The following is a 19,530-nucleotide window of genomic DNA, read 5'->3' as shown; positions in this document are numbered from 1 at the left end:
CGACTATGCATTCATCTTGTTGAGTACAGTAGTCTGCTCACTAGAAGAGCTGCATGTGCCAATGGAAATACAAGCCCTCTTAATACATTGATTGTATTTCATTTGTTTTAAGTGTTTCAGTCCCATTCCCATTATTCCTGGTTGGCTGTTATGCTGCAGTTTTGGACTATACTGAGGACAGCAAAGCTAGCAGCCAATAGTTAGCTCAGGGTGACTCTCAGAACTCATTCCCTGCTGTTTTTTTTCCCACACATTCCTCTCACTTTGGATTCCAAGTGTCTGATCTTGAACAACGCAACTACTACCATGCTGAAATATGCTGCAATTAAAACACCGGCTAGGCTTTGTTACTTCACTTTATTTGTTTATTTTTAGGAAAAACAACTTCATCTGAGACTGCAACAGTGATTTCTCTTCTCCTGCACTGAGCGGTTTCATTGTAGTTTGCCAGGCTTGCATTGCGCCTTTCGTCTTTTACATATTAACTCTGATATGCCAACTGAGAAATGACCCGCAAAAAGACATTTAACACTCACCTCCCTCCACTGTATTTACAATATACATTTTAATCAGCGCTTGGGATTAAATTAATGCTGATAGGCCGTTTTCCATGGACAGCGGGTAATGTAGGCAAGGGAAGGCATTGCCTTGCCAAAACGGCCTACGCTCTTTGCCAGCTGCCCAAGAGGGCTGAGGCACAGTGTGGCAGCCCATCTCCCTGGCCAGCCAGGAAGGACTGGGTTGTTAGGTGACTGCCCCAGCTGCTCTGGTCACCTGGGAAGGGTGGGACCATGCTGGGGCTGGAGGCAGTAACCTAGGGTGGGGGCAGGGAAGGTTGCAGGAGGGGCGAGGCTTAGGGCTTGCCTTCCTCAGCTGGGCCTTCACCTACCACCCATGCTATATCCAATATCTGGTATCCATGAAATGAGAGTATTGAGTTTTTTAAACAAATGCAGCGTAGGTGTGCTTCAGGATGTTTCATGTAAACTGCGTAGCTAACACTTTGTAAAATACAGACATCATCAAGTTGCACCATGCATAGAAACAGTCTCATTTCCCAAGACTTTTATTGGCCTTTCAGCTAGGAAATATTGTGATTTCTTTAATGGCTCTGCACAGTACAGGGAAACTGATTGTTCAGAACATATGGCTTCAACATTTCATAAAGTATCCAATAGGGCTGGGCTACTCAACACTCCGTGGCCCATTTGTTTGTGGCCTGCGGTGCGGTTTGGATTTACACGGGACTCAACACGCAGCCCACGGGTGGGAGCCAAAACAAAAGAATAGTAAATATATAATGGTCTTCTGTTGATAGGTGTTTTAGTAGTTACATTCCTGGACTATCATTGCTCATTAAAAGTGCTGCCATATGGGTGGAAATCGGGTAAATATTGCATTTTATTAATATCAGTAGAACGGACTTAAATGGGGCCTGCGTGTTGTGTAGTCGTGCCTTAATCTTTGTATTCATGTCCGTCAGTGTGAAAGAAGCAATTTGCATATGTTTGCATATATATTTGCATGTATATGAAACCACACTTAAGCTGCGGCCCTCAGCATGTGCTGTGAGTACCCGGGGACTTCCAAAGTTGAGTAGCCCAGCAGCAGGGCAATATTTGAAACATTATAGGAAAAAATGTCATTAAAAACAACCTTTCTAACTTGTTCATGGGATTCTGTTATACTAATTCTGGAGAAAAAACTTCACTGAAGGTGAAAGCTGTCTGTCCGAGGTTTTGTGTTAGTGACCACATAGTACAGTAATTACTTGTTTAACACATCCCCGCTTAACACGTATTTGCAATAGCACGGTTTTTTGGGGGGGAACGTTTTTCAAATAACACGACCATCCCCAAATAACACGAAAATAATCAAGTGGCGGACTACTTCACGCGGAAGTATAAGTTGGTGAAAACAGTGGTAATACGCATGAGTCACAGCGCTCCTCCGCTCATTCATGTGTTTATCTTTGTGTTTTAATAAACCGCAGTGACTTGTGTTGCTAGCTATCGAATGTTGACATTGACAACCCAGCACCAACAAAAAAATGACTTTGCCATCAGCACCTGAAACGCAACCCCCACCTTTTCCATTATTTTTAATGGGAAAATTGACCCCGCATAACAATGTTTTCGCTTAGCACGAACATTTTCAGAAACGCATCTATAGTGTTAAATGAGGAATTACTGTAATAAATGAAAAGGGTTTTTTGAGACTCAAATTCCTATGGATAGACAGTACATATGCAGCAAGAAAAGGAACCCAAATTACTGTTCTTATAAACCAGGTGCAAAAATGAAAATAAAATCGTTTTTTGTTGTAGCACCTTTTATCTTAATATTGCTTAATTGATCATGCTTATTTTTCAGCCCTGATTAGCATTCAGAGTGTATGGTATGCATTTAAGGAAGTGTGCAGTGCTTTTAAAATTAGAAGAAAGCAAATATAGATGACCTTCTTTCAAGAAAGGAGATAATTGTGTATCAAATTGTTCATGCTTTCTGAGTGTAATTATTGAGGAAGCGATCGCGCAGCCACTTTGTTAACACTAGTGTAAATACTGTGAAATTTAATTGGACGGAGATTAAATACATTTTAGGTTAGCATCAGTTTACAGGCTCGAGATAACGCATCACCTCAATGATTTCATTTGTTCAGTACATTACTTAAATAAATGAGGTGTGATTTTCTGCTTAATATATCAGCCAAAATATTCCCTTGGAAAAGTTATAAATGGACTAGCCTCTATTTAGCACTGGGCCTTCATCAGATCTCACATTTTTTTGCAGGTGTCAAGAGGAGTGTCCTATTGGGACATATGGCTTCCAGTGCACTCAAAAATGTGACTGTCGAAATGGTGCGAAGTGTTACCACATAAATGGAGCGTGTATGTGCGACCCTGGGTTTAAAGGGCTCCATTGTCAAGAAAGAATGTGTCCAGAAGGGCTTTATGGCCTAAAATGCCACAAGAAATGTCCTTGCACTATCACCAACACACTCAGGTATGTAAATCATACTTTTTACTAGTCAAAGAACTAGTAGATACAAGAAAGAAGGCATGGGAAAAATCTGTATTTGATTCCACCCCTTTATCCCAGCAGTTTTCCTAAGGATCCAAGCCAACTCCTGTGAATTATTTCTTTGATTTGAGCGACTACAGGCTTGGAATCTTAAGTCCCGGTTAAGCACAAGACTTAAGCATGGACTTAACTTTAGGAAGAGGAGTAGTCCCACTGAAGTCCTGAATATTCAGATCTATATCCTAGTCCTGTAAACCATACTCATGTAAATCAGAATTACTTGCACAAGTAAAGGCTGTAATATGAGGCCCTTTTATGCAACACATAGTGTACATCAAAAGGCTAAAAACTGCACAAATTGAAGGATAAATACCATGATGCTGAACGCTGCCTTTTTAAATTGTTTTAGTAAAAATATTTTGTATTTTTTTTCCTTTTAAAAATCCTGTCAGAACAGAGATGTTTTACGAACCTCCATCTCTCAGACTTGGTTTACAGCATGACATTTCTTATTGAGTCTATGCACTCCAAACACACTTGCAAAATGAAACCTAATTTGCTTCATCTTATGTCTCGTGGCAAATTACCTTGTTGAAAACACTTGAAGCAGATGTATAAATAGACCTAAATCAATATCCCCTAGTCGCTCTCCAGCACTCTAACGAAGTCAACATTGTCAAAATAGACTTATCTCCCCTTCTCATGTGTGCCTATTTTTGTTCTTCATTTAGTATGTGCATGTGTAAAATATTCAAGAAAATAATTATCAGGGAAGGGTACCTGAAATGGAATAAACCTCACGGAAAAGGTCAGATCTTAATTTTTTATTTCTTTGTGCGTCTTTTCATGCCCAATCCTGCAGGGTTCTGACCACTAAATTCCTGCAAAATGCCACGGGTCTCTAGTGCCGAATAGATTTTGGTGGGAGTTACTGAACACCTAGTAAGAAGTGCTCGGAGTAGGGTTCTTTATCTGTCAGACTAACTCCATGTTTTGTTAGTCTTGAAAGTGCTACCAGACTATTTGTTGTTTTTTAAGTTTTTCCTGTGACAAATTAACTCGGCTCCCCCTCTGAAACTTTTGACCATGCAAGGCTCTGTATTCAGACGTATGGAGTGGAAATCTATCCATTATATGTTGATACCTTTCTACCAGGCAACCATCAAATAGGATAATGTAGGGGCTTGGACTGTTAAATGAAAGGGTGGTTTGGGGGGTTTTTTTAACTCTCATTCCTGCTCTTGATTTCTCCATCTCTTCCTCTTCAACATTCACAGCCAGCCCAGGAGTTTGTAGGTTTCAAAAAGAGAGAGGAATATTGATGCCCTTGATATGGACGTTCTTCAATTTTAAACCAGACTGGTGGACTCCTGAGTGCTACTGCTGACAGAGCTCCCTTGTAGTCTTGCTGCCTGCTAAAACACAAATACTTACTCCTGAATTATGCATGCAAGCGGCACCACTTAATTCTTGCACACATGCAAAAATACTTCAAGCAAATCTGCTGCCACGTTTGAGGCTGACTGTATCCATCAGTTGATCTTCCATGTGCTCCACTGTGAGCGTTAAGACTTTGCAACCCTGAGATTTGGCGCTTTTCCATAAGCAACAGTGGGATACTTAGAAACCCCATCGTTCTGAGCAGAGCAACAATTCCAGATGTGCTCCTTGGTGAAACAGTTGCTTGCAGTGTGTGGTCTGCCACAGAGGAGTCTCTTCACCTCATCAGACTCACACAGCTTGTGTTATGTAATACAGCGGAAACCACGGCAGTAAATGAGAGTGATAGGCGTGTGTAGCTGAGGGTTATACATTTCGGGTTAAGGCCAGATCCTTAGTCAGAGGGGGTCTGAGTGCAGTAGTGACGTAGAACAGGCAGCCAAGGTGCAGGTCTGTATGAAAGCTATTGGTGGAGTTGCCAGCTGGCATGGTTGGGGCAGTCTCACATGGAAGGAAGATGAAGGACCCAGCCAGGAGCATAAGAAAGATGAGAGTTGAAACAAATCTTTAATGGCCGACAGCTGTGCAGATTGTCACTGGTACCAGTGAAAATTCAGAAAGCAGTGTGCTTAATGCATAGTAATTTATTTGAGGGAGGTTACATAATACATATCTCCCTACGAAGCCTCATTTCCCCCCTCCCCTGGCATAAACCTTAGTAACTATGTTAAAAAGTCTCAAAGGGGTAGCCATATTAGTCTGTAACACTAAAAACAAGGAGTAGTCCCGTGGCACCGTAGAGACTAACAAAAATACATTTAGTTGTCTGCTTTCATGGCAAAATCCACTTCCTCAGATGATGAGTTGGAGTAGAAATAACAGAAACCAAGTTATAACAGACAAAAGAAAGGTCTCTATCAATTGTTGCACCGGTGTTAATGAGGCTGGAAATGCTTAGCTGTTGATGTAAAAATGCAGAGTTAAAGACAGGAGAGAGTGGCTTTAACACTGCATTTTTCCATCAAAAACTAAGTATGGGACACTTCCAGCCCACCGGTGCTACAGTCGACAGATACCTTTTATTTTCCTGTCATAAACAACTTGATTTCTGTTATTTCTACTCCAGTTCATCATCTGAGTGAGTGGGTTTTGCTCACGAAAGCTCGTGATACTCTGTATATTTTTGTTAGTCATTAAGGTGTGGCAGGACTACTTTTGTTGTTTCTCAGTAACTGTGTTGGCCTTTCACAGCATCCTGATTGGCAAACAAAGCAGGTATAACTCTCCATTCTAAGGGGAGACTTCTTTTTGTGTCTTCTTTTCTTCTTTCCCCTCTGCTTTCAGGTACTCTGCTTGTCAACTGTCCCTCCTCCCCCCAAACAGGTTCTCTGTTACCCTGAGGTCTTCTGTCTCACAGGGTCACGGACATCATCAGCTGTTAATTGAGGGACTAACAAACCTATGATATTCTTAACATTTTATCCCTGCTGCTCTCAAAGGAGTCATGTCTTAGAAATGTGCCCTGTGGGCATTTCATTATGGATTTTCTCTAATTAATATTTGGGAAGCGGGACTGTAAAACAGATACAGACCAAAGCTCAGTCAACATTTACCCTCTCATCAGTCACTCGCTTGAGCATCTAGTGTGATGCCATCCGAAAGTGTCATTTTGAGCCCGATCAGCCTCTACCAAGCCCACTGATCGCATGTTTTTACAGTTTGTTTATCCGGTGAGCAGGTCCTCAGCTGATCGGTTCCAAAGTTCAATGTTGAAACACACATGCAGCTAGAACCTTTATTAACCATTCAAATATAATGTTAACACTGCCAGTAGATTTCTACACCATCTATGTAATGTTAAGAGAATCCTGCTCCCCGAGTCCTCTAGCAAATTCACACGTACGAGGCCATATCAAAATTACTCACCACACTTATTTATATTAACCACAGTAATTCATAATAGTGCTCCCAACAATGAGCACCCCCTGAGGGACAACAAAGGGTCCTTTCAGAGGTGGCTGGCTCGCCTGGGGACAGGCTAGGATAAACAGTGTGCCAAGACGGGTTAGGGCCTGTGTTTTCAGACAGACTAACCTCTCTTAGCTTTCATTCCCTGTAATAGTTAGTTACTTTCTACAGCTAAGCTGTTCCTGGTTTCTGTCCAATCCAACGGGGCCAACAGCCATTAGGGGCCCGAGGGCAAAGTATGGGAGGGGACCTGGCTCCACGGCCCTGGAAGGGGTGGAGCCTCAGGAGAAAGGGGAGGGGCCAATGACAGTTAGCCCTTAGCGCTGCCCAGAGCACAGCGCTGGGTCCTCCCACCCCGCCCTCAGCGCCCCGCAGAGCAATGGAGTGGGAGTTGCCTTTGAAACACCAGGCCCCTGGGCAATTGTCTTCCCCCACTCCGTCAGTAGGCCTGGCCCAGACAGTGCCTTTCCTTCCATCTTGGCCTCATCAGCTTCACTTGCAGCAGCATCTGCTCAAGATGAGATCTTGCTCTCCTTAATAAATGAGTCTAGTCTCTCCATTGATAAAATCTGTCTTTTTCCTACATCTTATCACCGCTGTGGCGGAACAAAGAGATACCCGCGAGCTGTCGATCTGGACGTGTTCTTCCATTCATCGATGGTATTTCAGCCTTTCACTTTTCAATGAACTCTGCAGAACCCTGTCAGTTTCTGAGCCAAGGAGTTCTGAGTTGATAGGAAATGACCTTCTCCAAAGACATTACCTATTCTGAACAACTCTTTGTACCAAATTTCGACTTGCTCCCACCTAGAGCATTTCTTACCAAGATTGTATCACTCCTGAGGTGGCTGGCCTCCAAAGTGACTCGGTTTCCGACATGGACAGTCATCTGCTTTCCAAAAATGCCATTAAAAGCTGGTGGCTTGTTCGTTTTGTGACCTTCACAACCTGAGGTATTATTAACTATTGGATAGGGGATGGGAGAGGCCTGCTGCTTTTTCTGGCAAAGGTTTTGTCCTGTTCAGTTCAGTCCTTGGACAACTAGCTTAAACTGTAGCTTTTTGGGGAGGGGGGGGGAGAAGAGGACCCTATCTGGAGTAAAAGATAAGCTTCAACGTCTTCATAGACCTGGTCTACACTAGGATTTTATTTTGAAATAACCCCCCTTAGGTCGAATTAGTAAGCAGAGCATCCACACTACCAAGCCCGTTATTTCGAAATAACAGGCTGCTTATTTCAAAATCTGTACTCCTGCTTTCCTCGGGGAATAACGCTAATTTTGAAATAGTTATTTCGAAATAGCAGGAGTGTGGACGCTCCAGGACTGCTATTTCAAAATAATGAGTCCCCGGAGTCATTCAAACTAATTACTCCCAGGTGCTTCTTGGGCCTCTGAGTCGAGCTAGCGAATCCACAATACCGAAGCCAGCCTCGGACTCATTTTGAGGCTTCCCTGTAGTGAGGACACGTTGTTTCAATTTTGTTATTTCGGGCGTTATTAAATGGAGTGTAGTTATTTTGAAATCATTTCCTAGTGTAGACATGCCCATAGAATCAGAGAGAACGCTTGAAGGGAGCATTATGATCATCTCATCTGGCCGTCTGCATGAGAGAGACCCAATAATTCCTGCACCAAGGCATTCGGAGAACTTCCATACAAGGCTTCAGCCAATCCCAGCATGAAGAGGGCGAGATGGTCACTTGAGCTGTATACCCCAGGAAGCAGAGGAAGTAAGGAGCCGCACTCTTGCTCTGTGTCTACCAGGACATTGAGCCCAGGTCTGCAAGAGAGTGAAGGGTTTACTCCCCTACGACTTTCTCCTGGCCTTCATCTTGTCTTCCTCTCCTCAGCTTGCTGCCAGTGCAGCTGAGCCAGCGTTGGGTTTTAGCAATTTACTGCTTGTATGGGCCAGCAGCAAATGCTTGTCCCCACTAGCAACAGTAGAGCAAGGCGGGAATTCTGACTCCTGGTGCTAGGATTTCTTTCCTGGACCTCCCAGCTGTGCACCGCCCTGGACTTGGAGCTGTGGGGTTGTGACGAAACCTCTTGGGAGCAAGTGAGACTCCAGCAGGGGGAGATGTTTTGCGACTCTGTTGGATGGGGTCATCAGGGCTAACCTCCATGGAACTTTCCCTGTGGTATTTTCCCTTGAACCTAGGGCTGTATTGCAGCTGAACGGGGAAGCCAACAGCCTCCGCAGGCCCCTGGCTGGAAAAGATGAGAGGGAACATTGCTGCAGGCAGGTGACTGCTTCACCCTGCTCAGACATGCTAATTCCCCACATCACTAAATAATTTTGCAGCTCAGCCAGGCATTTGCAAAGGCACAGACTACTTTTCCTCCCCTCAAGCATCACCCCCTGGTTGCTGCCTAGGGCTACTGCCTGCCCTGGCCCAGATGCTATTGAGCTTCCCTTTGTGATGTGTCCACGGGTCTTGTGTTCCCTGATCAGCCCATTGGCTTGTCTATATTGTTTGTGCTTCTTAATTGCAGCTTACTGGTTGGCAGGGAGAAATTTCTTGTATGCGTTATCCATCAGGCTGCCAGAGCGTAACGTGGACAGATGGGCTTGGAGGGTACATTTTTAGAATGGGGAGGGGAGGGATTAAGCACGTTTATCTGATTTGTTAATGGAATTTCTTGTCTTACTTAAAACTTTTACCCTTCCTGAGTCTAAAGTCTAAAACAGTGTCACCTTGACCTGCTGTACGTGGTGAATTAAATTCACTGAATTATATATATATATAATATAGTTGTTTAAACATTGATAGGATTTTTGCAGAAAGCTGATGCAAAGAAGAAACAACAGAAGAGGAGGTTCTGAACTAATTCTCTCAGTTTTCATAATAAGGGACTTCATTTAGATTTGTATGTAACTCTATTGACGTTAGAATGCAGTGGCATGGTTTACAAGTAGCAAAGCTCCTGCAATAATAACTCAATACTTATGGAACTATCAATTATAAATCTAAAAGGGCATTTTACAGATGGAAAAATTGAGATGCAGAGAGGGTGAGTGACTTGACCAAGATCTTCTAGTGAGTTGTGGCGGAGAACTCAGATTTTTTTTTTTACCAACTTCTGACATATATAAGTCCATGAGTAAGGCTGTCCGTCAATACAACATGGCTATCAAAGATTAATATTATGTTTCAGTGCACTGTATTCTCCATAGGATGTTTGCCTACTGTTTCTATGTCCACAGAATATAAAAAAGATACCATGAAGTTTTGTTTAGAGGAGTTTCCTGGTTCTTTGGTAGCTGCATTCTTTAATGGAACATACAGGCTATTCTGAGAATCCTAAGGAGTACAAGTGCCGAGCCTGAGGAAAAAAAAGCAGTCTGATTGCTCTGATATACTTGGACTTTGGGAGAAAAAACACCTTGGCTCCATCTGGCTGATTATGTGAATCCAAAGGCACAAGATCGTGGCCCTGGTCTGGAAGTGGAATCGGCTCCATGGAGGGATGACAGAGCTGCCACACATCTGTCCTGGGGGCGGATTCCTTCCCCCCTAACTCTTTTTTGCAGCTCCCCGAACCATGCCAGTTATTCAAGCTGGGGGGGAGGGGAGCGGGTAGGATGAATTTTGCCCTTAATAAATAGCCTATATCCCATGCAAAAAAGCTGTCCTGTTTGATAAAAGAGCCAGCCTTGAAGCAGAAATGCTTACGGGGTAGAGTATTTTCAATTGAGTTGTCACAGACTGATTCAGACTGCTGTGATCATATATTATTTTTGAAAGATTTAATTTAGACAACAGATGCTGCACCGGAGAAGCCCTATCATACGTGCAGTAGAAACAAAACCAAAGAAACAAAAAATCCACTCCAGAAATATTTCTTTAATGTTTGGCTTTCTGCTCCCATTAGATAATGATGAATAGATGTGCAGGGAGAAAAAATGAGCTTTTATTATTTTTATCTAAATGTGAAGAGGTGCTGTGCGAGCCACCATCATTTCAGGGGTGCTTTGTCAGGAGAATTTCATGGCTGGTGGTTCATTAGACTGATGAATTGTTTTAATTAGTCGGTAAAACACTATTTATGATGAAAACATATGACAGCCCCAAAATGTGGTGATTCTTAGTCACAACAATGTGTGACTAATCTCTTCACCCAAGTGCATAAAATACGCTCACAAGCCATGCTGTATGAGCTTACCTTTAAACGGAAGACAGAGGATATGAATGGCATCGCTACGAAGAAACCCATTCACTCAAGACATGCCGATAATTAACTATAAGCAGTAAATGGAACCGTGGATTGGGAAGCCCCAGGAAGAAGGTTCTAAGAATGTTCTCTCCGTATATACCGATTTTGCTTTCGAGAGTAGTAGAAGTAGTCCCCACTTGTTGCATTATTCCTCTTCTCTCTGCCAGAGGGTCAGATAGCGCAATAAAGACACCATGGCAGCTCTGAGCGCTGGGGAGGGTGGTGCACTATGGTGCAGGCGGCGCTGAGGGCCGGTTGCCCGGTCCCCGTCCCTTCCACCTGAAGCCCTGCCTCTTTTGGGGGTGCAGAGCTGCACCTTGTTTGGGGGCCTGTGGAAGCTGTCGGCTCCCCTGCACCACAGACTTCTAGGGCGGAGCCCCAGAAGTAACGTAATGCTTCCCTGAATAACCCCAGAACTCTGGAGAAATTTGCCCACTGGAGGATCCAACGTGCTCTCTCCTCTGCATCCAGCTGGCTTTGTTGGCCAGTGGAGAGGAGAGGCAAGGGTAATGGCTGTGCTCCCTTTGCATGACCCCAGGGAGAGCTAGGAGGGAGCAATTTCTGCACAGCAGAGAGGAAGGGGGGGGGCACAAATGGGTGCTCACTGGCTGCTTCGTGGCATGGGAAAACGTGGGAGCAGAGGGAAGAAGGATGCTTGTCCTCTCCCCACCATGGCCACTTGCACAAAGACCAGGCACAATTCCAGCCTGGTTCTTAGGTATACTTTGTCCCCTTTCAGCTGCCACGTGGGTGCAACGGGGCCTTAGTAAAAATGGAACTTGAAGGCTATTGGCAGCGCTCGCCTTTCAGCCTTCAGGCACCGTCGAGTGTCCCGGGGGGTCCCGCTCACTCCACGCAAGAAGCCCTGGCTCGCCTCTCTGCACCCCTGAGAATTTGTCGCTGGACGCCTCTTGTCTCCAGTCCTGTGCCCAGGTTCCAGACAGTGCCTGGGAGGCCCCTGATGTAGCTGGGGATCCCAGGGTCAATCCTTTTGCGAGAGGTTTCCATGTACGTGTTCCCTCTTTCCCATTTAGCTGCCCTTTCTGACGACTCTGCCCTGCGGTCACTCGTCTCCATGCCACAAGGGTGGGGGAGGGATTCTGTTCAGGGCCCCTTTCCTCTGTGACCACTAGACAGTGATTTCCTTCTCCTTTAGTTTATTGCTGCCTTCCAATTGGACCTCACCCCTGCCCATCTTTAACTGACCCTATTGAGCTTAAGTCCCACCCAGTCCTGCTCCCATTGGTCTCGATGCCAAAACCCACATTGGTTTGAATGGGGGGAAAGTGCCAGTTAATTGATAATCTAACTCTGAGCGATGTTTTACTTGGGATTTTCTACTTTAAGGTGCCCTTGCTAGTTACAAAGAGGATTGTTTATTCGTCTCTGCTTTTCCATAACTCCTGTCTTTCTTCATTAGCTGCCATCCGCTCTCTGGAGAATGTACCTGTAAAGCTGGCTCGGCTGGACTATATTGCAACGACACCTGTCCTCCTGGATATTATGGGGAAGGCTGCCAGCTGACCTGTCTTTGCCGGAACGGTGCAGATTGCGGTAGCGTGACAGGGAAATGCACCTGTGCTCCCGGATATATGGTGAGAGAGGGACAAAAATAACTGGGTATCTAACATGGGGAGGGGCTGCAAAAACTAAGTCTCATGGTATCTAAAAGGGTGTCACAAGGAGGTGGGGGGGGATGGGAATTGTTCTCCTTGGCCTCTGAGGATAGGACAAAAAGCAATAGGCTTAAATTGCAGCAAGGGAGGTTTAGGTTGGACATTAGGAAAAACTTCCAAATTGTCAGAGTTTGGAATAAGTTGCCTAGAGAGGTTGTGGAATCTCCATCTCTGGAGATATTTAAGAGCAGTTTAGAGCATCTGTCTGGGATGGTCTAGACCATACTGGGTCCTGCTTTGAGGGCGGAGGACTGGACTCGATGACCTCTCGAAATCCCTTCCAGTTCTAGTGTTCTATGAGTCTATGGGTATAGGTCACATGGTCTTCTGATGATTCCCAACCGGAGTCCCCAGAATTGGGCAAGGACAGATTCAAAGTTGAGCCTGAGGGTCGGTGTTCCGGTCTGCCCTTCAGCAGTTGTCTCAATGAAGTACACATTTGGAGACGCGTGGGGTAGGATTTTCAAAAGTGCCTAAGGATAGTAAGTACCTAACTCCTATGGTGAGTCAGTAGTTGTTGTGCATCTAATTGGCTTAAGCCTTTTTTTTTTAAATACAGCCCATGGAGACTAATTTTCCACTCATTAGCACAGGCATAAATCAAGAGTGAATCCAGCCACTAGGAAACCACCAAAAGCTAGAGGGGGAAATCAGACCCACAGCATGCTAACAGCAACAGCAAACTAAAGATCCCCTTGTTTACCAGGAATGCCATTCAGATTTACAGCATACAAATACTTGGGACCCTTTACTCTTCCTGTTAGTAAAAATATATATTGCTCCCCAACTGCATTCCTGCAAAGATGAAAGCACAGTAAAATCCTATCACCTTGCTTCAAAATAATATTTAATCTCCTAATAAAGAGCCTTCTTGCACTGACATTTAAGCTGCATGGTTATTGAGGATAGCTCTATAGTCACTGAAGCATATTTAGGCATTAGTATCATTGCTTTCTCATAATGTACTATAATCTCTGGCAATTAGTCCATGAGGGGATGTAAAGCCTTGAAATTGCTAATTTATTGCCTCTGAAGAGTATTTGTCATTCATGTGCATGCCAGATGAATCGAGTTACAATAGTTCATTCAGATGCTAGGTGATATAGACTGCAAAGAAGATTCAGCAGTATCTCAGCCACCTTTTCTCCCCTCCTCGAGTCCCTTCTGCCCTGCTGAGCAAATATTAATGCTCTGCCATGCAGCAGCCTGCAGGCTGTGCTATAGATGCAGTAGGGCCAGGACCTTCTCAAGACACAGAGCAGCTCATTTCAGTGTTAGCTTGAGACCAGAGCCAGCCCCAGATGCGCACGCGCGACCCTCACAGGTAGTGGGGGACTCCATCAGCCCTGGGAGCGACAGAAGTGTTTCTGAATGTGGGTGTCTGGCACGTGGCCGCACAGACAATCGAGTGCCGCTGGTATGGAACTGGACAGAGCTAATTATTCAGGGTTGGCATAAATGAATGGTTTCGTGCTTGTTTCCCTAATGTGGAGCTCGTTACACGTAGCCAAGAGGACAGCAACCGTGACATGTAATTGGAAAGAATTAATGTGAGAGTAAAAATCTGACACAATACAAAAGTGTTGGACCTAAACAGAAGTTTCCATAGCTAAGGTAAAAGGTTTCGTGTTAGATAGGAGGATGTTGAGAACAGCTGCAAAGGCAGATCAGTTGAATCCAGAATGCTGCAGTTTGTTGGATAGCTAGAAAGTGTAGTGACCAAGAAATAGCAGGGCCTTTTTCTGGCAAACAACTTCCTCTACCCACTTCTCTTGCACAGATGGCCTGTTTTTTAACTTTGCCGTGCCTTGTCTGTGCCAGGACAGCTGGGCAGGGTTTCAAGATGAGTCATCTGCAAAGGCAGCCAAGACTGGGAATTTTGTTGGGATGCAGAACAAGCCATTCAAAACACAAGGCATCTGGTCACCTTTGCTAAATGTATTTAAGAGGAAACATAGCCGTTCCATAAGTCAAAATGTGAGTGAGTGGTGTGCTACATTTCTAGAAGTTAAACAGATTTAAGTTTCAAAAATAAAAAACGTACAGGGTTGCTGGGAGTATATTTGTTAGGTGTGACGTTTCTAAAAATTAAAATGCCAAAGCAAAATATTGGCCAGCTAAAATATCTTGGATGGAGTTTCAGAGCATTTTATATCTTTATTTTGCTTGATGAATATTTTGGATGAAGGTCTGCTTCCAGATCTCCATAGATGTCTCCAAAAGTGACTTATGCTGGTATTAAAGGCGCTTATATAGAGACAGCTTGTTTCTAAAAAGGTACAGAAAAAGCTGTGCCCTCACTAGGGGATTAGACCACTTAAACAGTATTGGTTTCTAAACCAGTATAGTTGAAGTGGTACAAAAACTGTGTGAAGAACAGCCCTAAGGGAGGTCTGAAAAACCTAACTGATCTGTGCAATTTTCCCATTTTCCTAATTATGCTTAACTAAATCCTGACCTTGCAAGGAATAACTCACTGGGAGTTAATTGCTTCCCTCACTTACTGTGGACTTGGACTAGTGTAACAGATGAGATTTACATTGGTGGAAGTGAGAACAGAATCTGGTCCACTGCCTACACGAACTCCATAGGTTCAAGCCCTATAGATGACTTGTGATTCTGAATACTAAATATAGGTACCAAGGATATGTCCATGTATTTACACTTTACACATCTACTAATTTTATAGGGCAGATAGAAACTTTGTGTGAGCTGAGGCTAGTCCACACACTGAACTTTTTCTTTCTCTGTAACAATTCAACTGCATGTGACCATCGGCACCCAGGGAATGGAAACAATCAGAGCGGAATTGTTGCATGAGCAGGCGGGAAGGACATTGTATCTGAGCTGAGGAAGGGCTGCCATTGGTGCTGAAGGAGAAGCAGGCAGAAGGTTGTGGTATGTAAACAGGGCTGTAAGTGACTAGTTGACTACCCGATAAGCAAATGCTTATCGGATAGTCTAATAGAAACTCGACTAATTGCTCCCCCCCCTTGTTCCCTCTGTCAGAGAGAGGCAACAAGTGGGGGGGAGAACTAGCTGGTACTGGGGGAAGCCAGCTTAAAAGCCAGTCCCACCCATTAGCACCATGGCCGCGGGAGAGAGGGAGCAGCAGAGAAATGGCACGAGCGGGGATTGAAATGGTTCTCTGCTTGTGCTAGTCCCACTGCTGCATCTCTCCCTTTGGAATGTACAGGAGCTGTCTGCGGCTCTTGTACATTTCAAAGGAAAAGGCACAGAGGGGAACCCGTGCCAGTGGGGACTGCTTTGCTCCCCCTTGGCCCAGGATCCCGCTGCCTCTTTCCCTTGGAAATATACAAGAGCCCTGGGTGGCTCCTGTACTTTTCAAAGGGAGAAGCGCAGTGGGATAGCGAGCGCCCCCCCCCCATCGACTAATTGAGTAGTCGATGGAAATTCCATTCACTACTCGATTAGCTGATTAATCAAAATTTAACATCCCTAGTGTGTATGTAATTAATGAGGTAGATAGTTGCAGAAGGATACTGTGTGTGTGTAATGAGGTGGCCCAGAGGGTGGCGGAAGGATACTGTGTGTATGTGATGAGGTGGTCCAGAGAGTGGTGGAAGGATACTGTGTGTACGTGATGAGATGGCCCAGAGAGTGGCGGAAGGATACTGTGTGTACGTGATGAGGTGGCCCAGAGCGTGGCAGAAGGATACTGTGTGTACGTGATGAGGTGGCCCAGAAAGTGGCAAAAGGTTACTGTGTGTACGTGATGAGGTGGCCCAGAGCGTGGCAGAAGGATACTGTGTGTACGTGATGAGGTGGCCCAGAAAGTGGCAAAAGGTTACTGTGTGTACGTGATGAGGTGGCCCAGAGCATGGCGGAAGGATACTGTGTGTACGTGCTGAGGTGGCCCAGAGCATGGCGGAAGGATACTGTGTGTACGTGATGAGGTGGCCCAGAGCGTGGCGGAAGGATACTGTGTGTACGTGCTGAGGTGGCCCAGAGCGTGGCGAAAGGATACTGTGTGTACGTGATGAGGAGGCCCAGAGCGTGGCGGAACGATACTGTGTGTACGTGCTGAGGTGGCCCAGAGCGTGGCGAAAGGATACTGTGTGTACGTGATGAGGTGGCCCAGAGCGTGGCGGAAGGTTACTGTGTGTACGTGATGAGGTGGCCCAGAGCGTGGCGGAAGGATACTGTGTGTACGTGATGAGGTGGCCCAGAGCGTGGCGGAAGGTTACTGTGTGTACGTGATGAGGTGGCCCAGAGCGTGGCGGAAGGATACTGTGTGTACGTGATGAGGTGGCCCAGAGAGTGGCGGAAGGATACTGTGTGTCCGTGATGAGGTGGCCCAGAGCGTGGCGGAAGGTTACTGTGTGTACGTGATGAGGTGGCCCAGAGAGTGGCGGAAGGATACTGTGTGTACGTGATGAGGTGGCCCAGAGCGTGGCGGAAGGATACTGTGTGTACGTGATGAGGTGGCCCAGAGCGTGGCGGAAGGTTACTGTGTGTACGTGATGAGGTGGCCCAGAGCGTGGCGGAAGGTTACTGTGTCTACGTGCTGAGGTGGCCCAGAGAGTGGCGGAAGGATACTGTGTGTACGTGATGAGGTGGCCCAGAGCGTGGCGGAAGGATACTGTGTGTACGTGATGAGGTGGCCCAGAGCATGGCGGAAGGTTACTGTGTGTACGTGATGAGGTGGCCCAGAGCGTGGCGGAAGGTTACTGTGTCTACGTGCTGAGGTGGCCCAGAGAGTCATCTTGACAATACAAATGGAAGTATTTTATCGTCAAGTTTGAGGTAATGCGGCATTGGGTAGAGGAGACAAACGATTATTACTACATTTAGTTCTGATCTTGGACACTGCACAAGCAGAAAGTGGGCTGTGTGATGGGAGGTCCACGGGAGTCGGGCAAAACAAAATGTTCTGCTGGCTGCAGAGCTGCCCCACAGCTGCTCCAGCAGCAACAGAGCAGTGGTTGGGCCTGCGGCTGCTCAGCCACTCCTATGCAGGGGATCTGAGGGGCGCAGCTGTGCTGTTAAGACGACTGTAACCCACTGTAATGACAAGCAAGCCCCCTGGGAAGTTAGCACTTTTAATACACACTCACGAGACCAGCCCCAGATTACTGAGCTGCTTAACCACCACTCTGGCATTTGAAAAGCCCTCCCACAGCCGTGCCTGTATAGTGGCAATGCACAATAGTGACACGGAGGAATCAACACATACAGGGAGCCACTGTAAACGGGATTAAAGCAGAAATTCCACCCACTCACCCCTGCCCCAGAAAGTTACTTTGTATGGTTCGCGATAAATGCCTTGAAAGTAATTGTGGTGGTGGCAGTAGGAGGTTACAATGACTACCTGTGTTTTCCATTCCCCAATTTTTAGACTGTCTGTTTTTCCAAAAATCTAGAGGCCAGATTCTGCCCTCCCTTACACTGTTACAAGCCCACTCCAGTCAATGGTGCTACCAGGGTATAAATGAATTTAGGATTTGCGCTGACCCTTCTTCTTTTGTTTTTGGTTCACTGAATTTTATTCCTGTAATTCAATAAATGAGACAAAGAAGGCCAGAGGATATGAATTAAATATGACAGGAGACCACAGGAATCCTGACCTTCTGTCTCTCAAGGAAATCTTGAAACCAACCTCCGGCACATACATATCAGCTTTCCAGTTACTCAAGTCATTATATATGCTCCTGAAATCAGGCTGAAAAGTTCACACTCTCCATTTTTGGACTAATTGCAGCTCTCTGAGATAACATGGTTAACTAGCTGCTGAGATCTTTTCTTTATGGGCATATTGTTTTCCCTTTGAAAAATGTATTTACCTTCAGATTCTTTATTGCTGTCTGGTGTTGTAAGGAGATAAGGCATGAGCATGTTTCTCAGGCCATGACACTTTCAGCAAACTTTTAACACTTGTAGATGGAGTGTTTGGTCATCTTTTACTTCAGCGGCTACTCGAGTCTATATTTCATATCTGGGTGACAGAACTTGTATTACTTTAAAGGTTTCATCTATTTATGCAGCAGTTTTTTGAAGACCTGTCTATTTTTATTGAACCCTGCGTGCCGGCAAGCAAAGCTAGCACTTCATCTCCAAAATGAAAGAATTCATTCTGTCACTTTTCTTTTTCTTTACTACATTGGTAGTTCCTTTACAGGCCCATCCCTGTATTAGATTGTAAGGCAAGGGATGGAAACTATAAAAATAACGATCTCATAGACTCATAGACTCTAAGGTCAGAAGGGACCATTATGATCATCTAGTCTGACCCCCTGCACAGTGCAGGCCACAGAATCTCACCCACCCTTCCTAGAATAATCCTCTCACCTGTATCTCAGATATTGAAGCCTTCAAATAAGAGAGGCCTTTTTTCTTTTAGAATGCCCCCACCATGTCCTTCAGACTTCTATAGTCATTTGCATCTTTTGTTATTACTCCATCAGAACTGGATTTTAAAACTATTAATAAAGGGATGTCCTTAGAGTCTATCCTGATCTTTAAGTCCTTATGTGTATATATGTCTAGGGTTGCCAGATTGTTTAACCAAACATACCGACCTCCACCCCCAAAAAAAAACACCTGGTAAGAAATTCTGTTGAGAAAAAAAAAGCGGGGGAGAGACCAAAGTTGTTGAGCAAAAAAAAATAAAAACAGCATGGCCCTTTTTAAAAATGCCTTTGAGGCTTTTTGGCCCTAACAGACTGTCGGCGGCCATCCACCATCTTGTCTTCCTGCTCCGGGCCAGACAGCTCCGCTGTGGAACCAGGTAAGCACCCGGGATTTTCACCTCCTGGCCGCGAAAAAATCAGAAAATACTGGACATTTTAGGTGTCTGGTATTTTCTGATTTTTTTACCGCACAGGAGGCGATAATACTGGACTGTCCAGGTCACTACCAGACACCTGGCAACCGTATATATGTCCCTTTGAGCTTAAGGGGGATTTTGTCGGCGCGGAGATACTTTGAGCTTTGAGGACGCTGGGCCCAAGAGTGCCCAAGTCCTTAATTTGGTGTGTTAGTTGCTGAATGCAATACTTGGTCCCCCACTGAGAAATAAATTCAGCCTTTGAGTTTACATATACATGTTCTGCACACGTTTGGAGCAGAATCTGTCCTTTGTAATACACCATAAATAACAGGGTAGACACTGTGTAATATAATTAAATCAATCTAGTACAGTATATAGAACAAGCCTAACAAATAGTCCATCAATTAACACGAACAA

The 19,530-nt window shown here is 45.1% G+C and overlaps 1 protein-coding gene across 1 annotated transcript in view; it reads left to right on the top strand.

Moving 5' to 3' along the window:
• MEGF11 (multiple EGF like domains 11) overlaps window positions 1–19,530 on the top strand; it is a 479,353-nt gene that overhangs the window by 339,343 nt on the left and 120,480 nt on the right. The window contains exons 10-11 of the mRNA XM_075896878.2: window positions 2,793–3,005; window positions 12,068–12,242. Of these exons, the coding sequence (XP_075752993.2) occupies window positions 2,793–3,005; window positions 12,068–12,242 (388 nt within the window). The remainder of the gene's footprint in view (window positions 1–2,792; window positions 3,006–12,067; window positions 12,243–19,530) is intronic.

This window comes from Pelodiscus sinensis, chromosome 14 (genome assembly GCF_052426305.1).
Source record: "Pelodiscus sinensis isolate ZL-2025 chromosome 14, ASM5242630v1, whole genome shotgun sequence".
Taxonomy (NCBI): Eukaryota; Metazoa; Chordata; order Testudines; family Trionychidae; genus Pelodiscus; species Pelodiscus sinensis.
The sequence above is the reverse complement of the archived record's forward strand: the minus strand, read 5'-3'. Positions and strand labels throughout refer to the sequence as shown.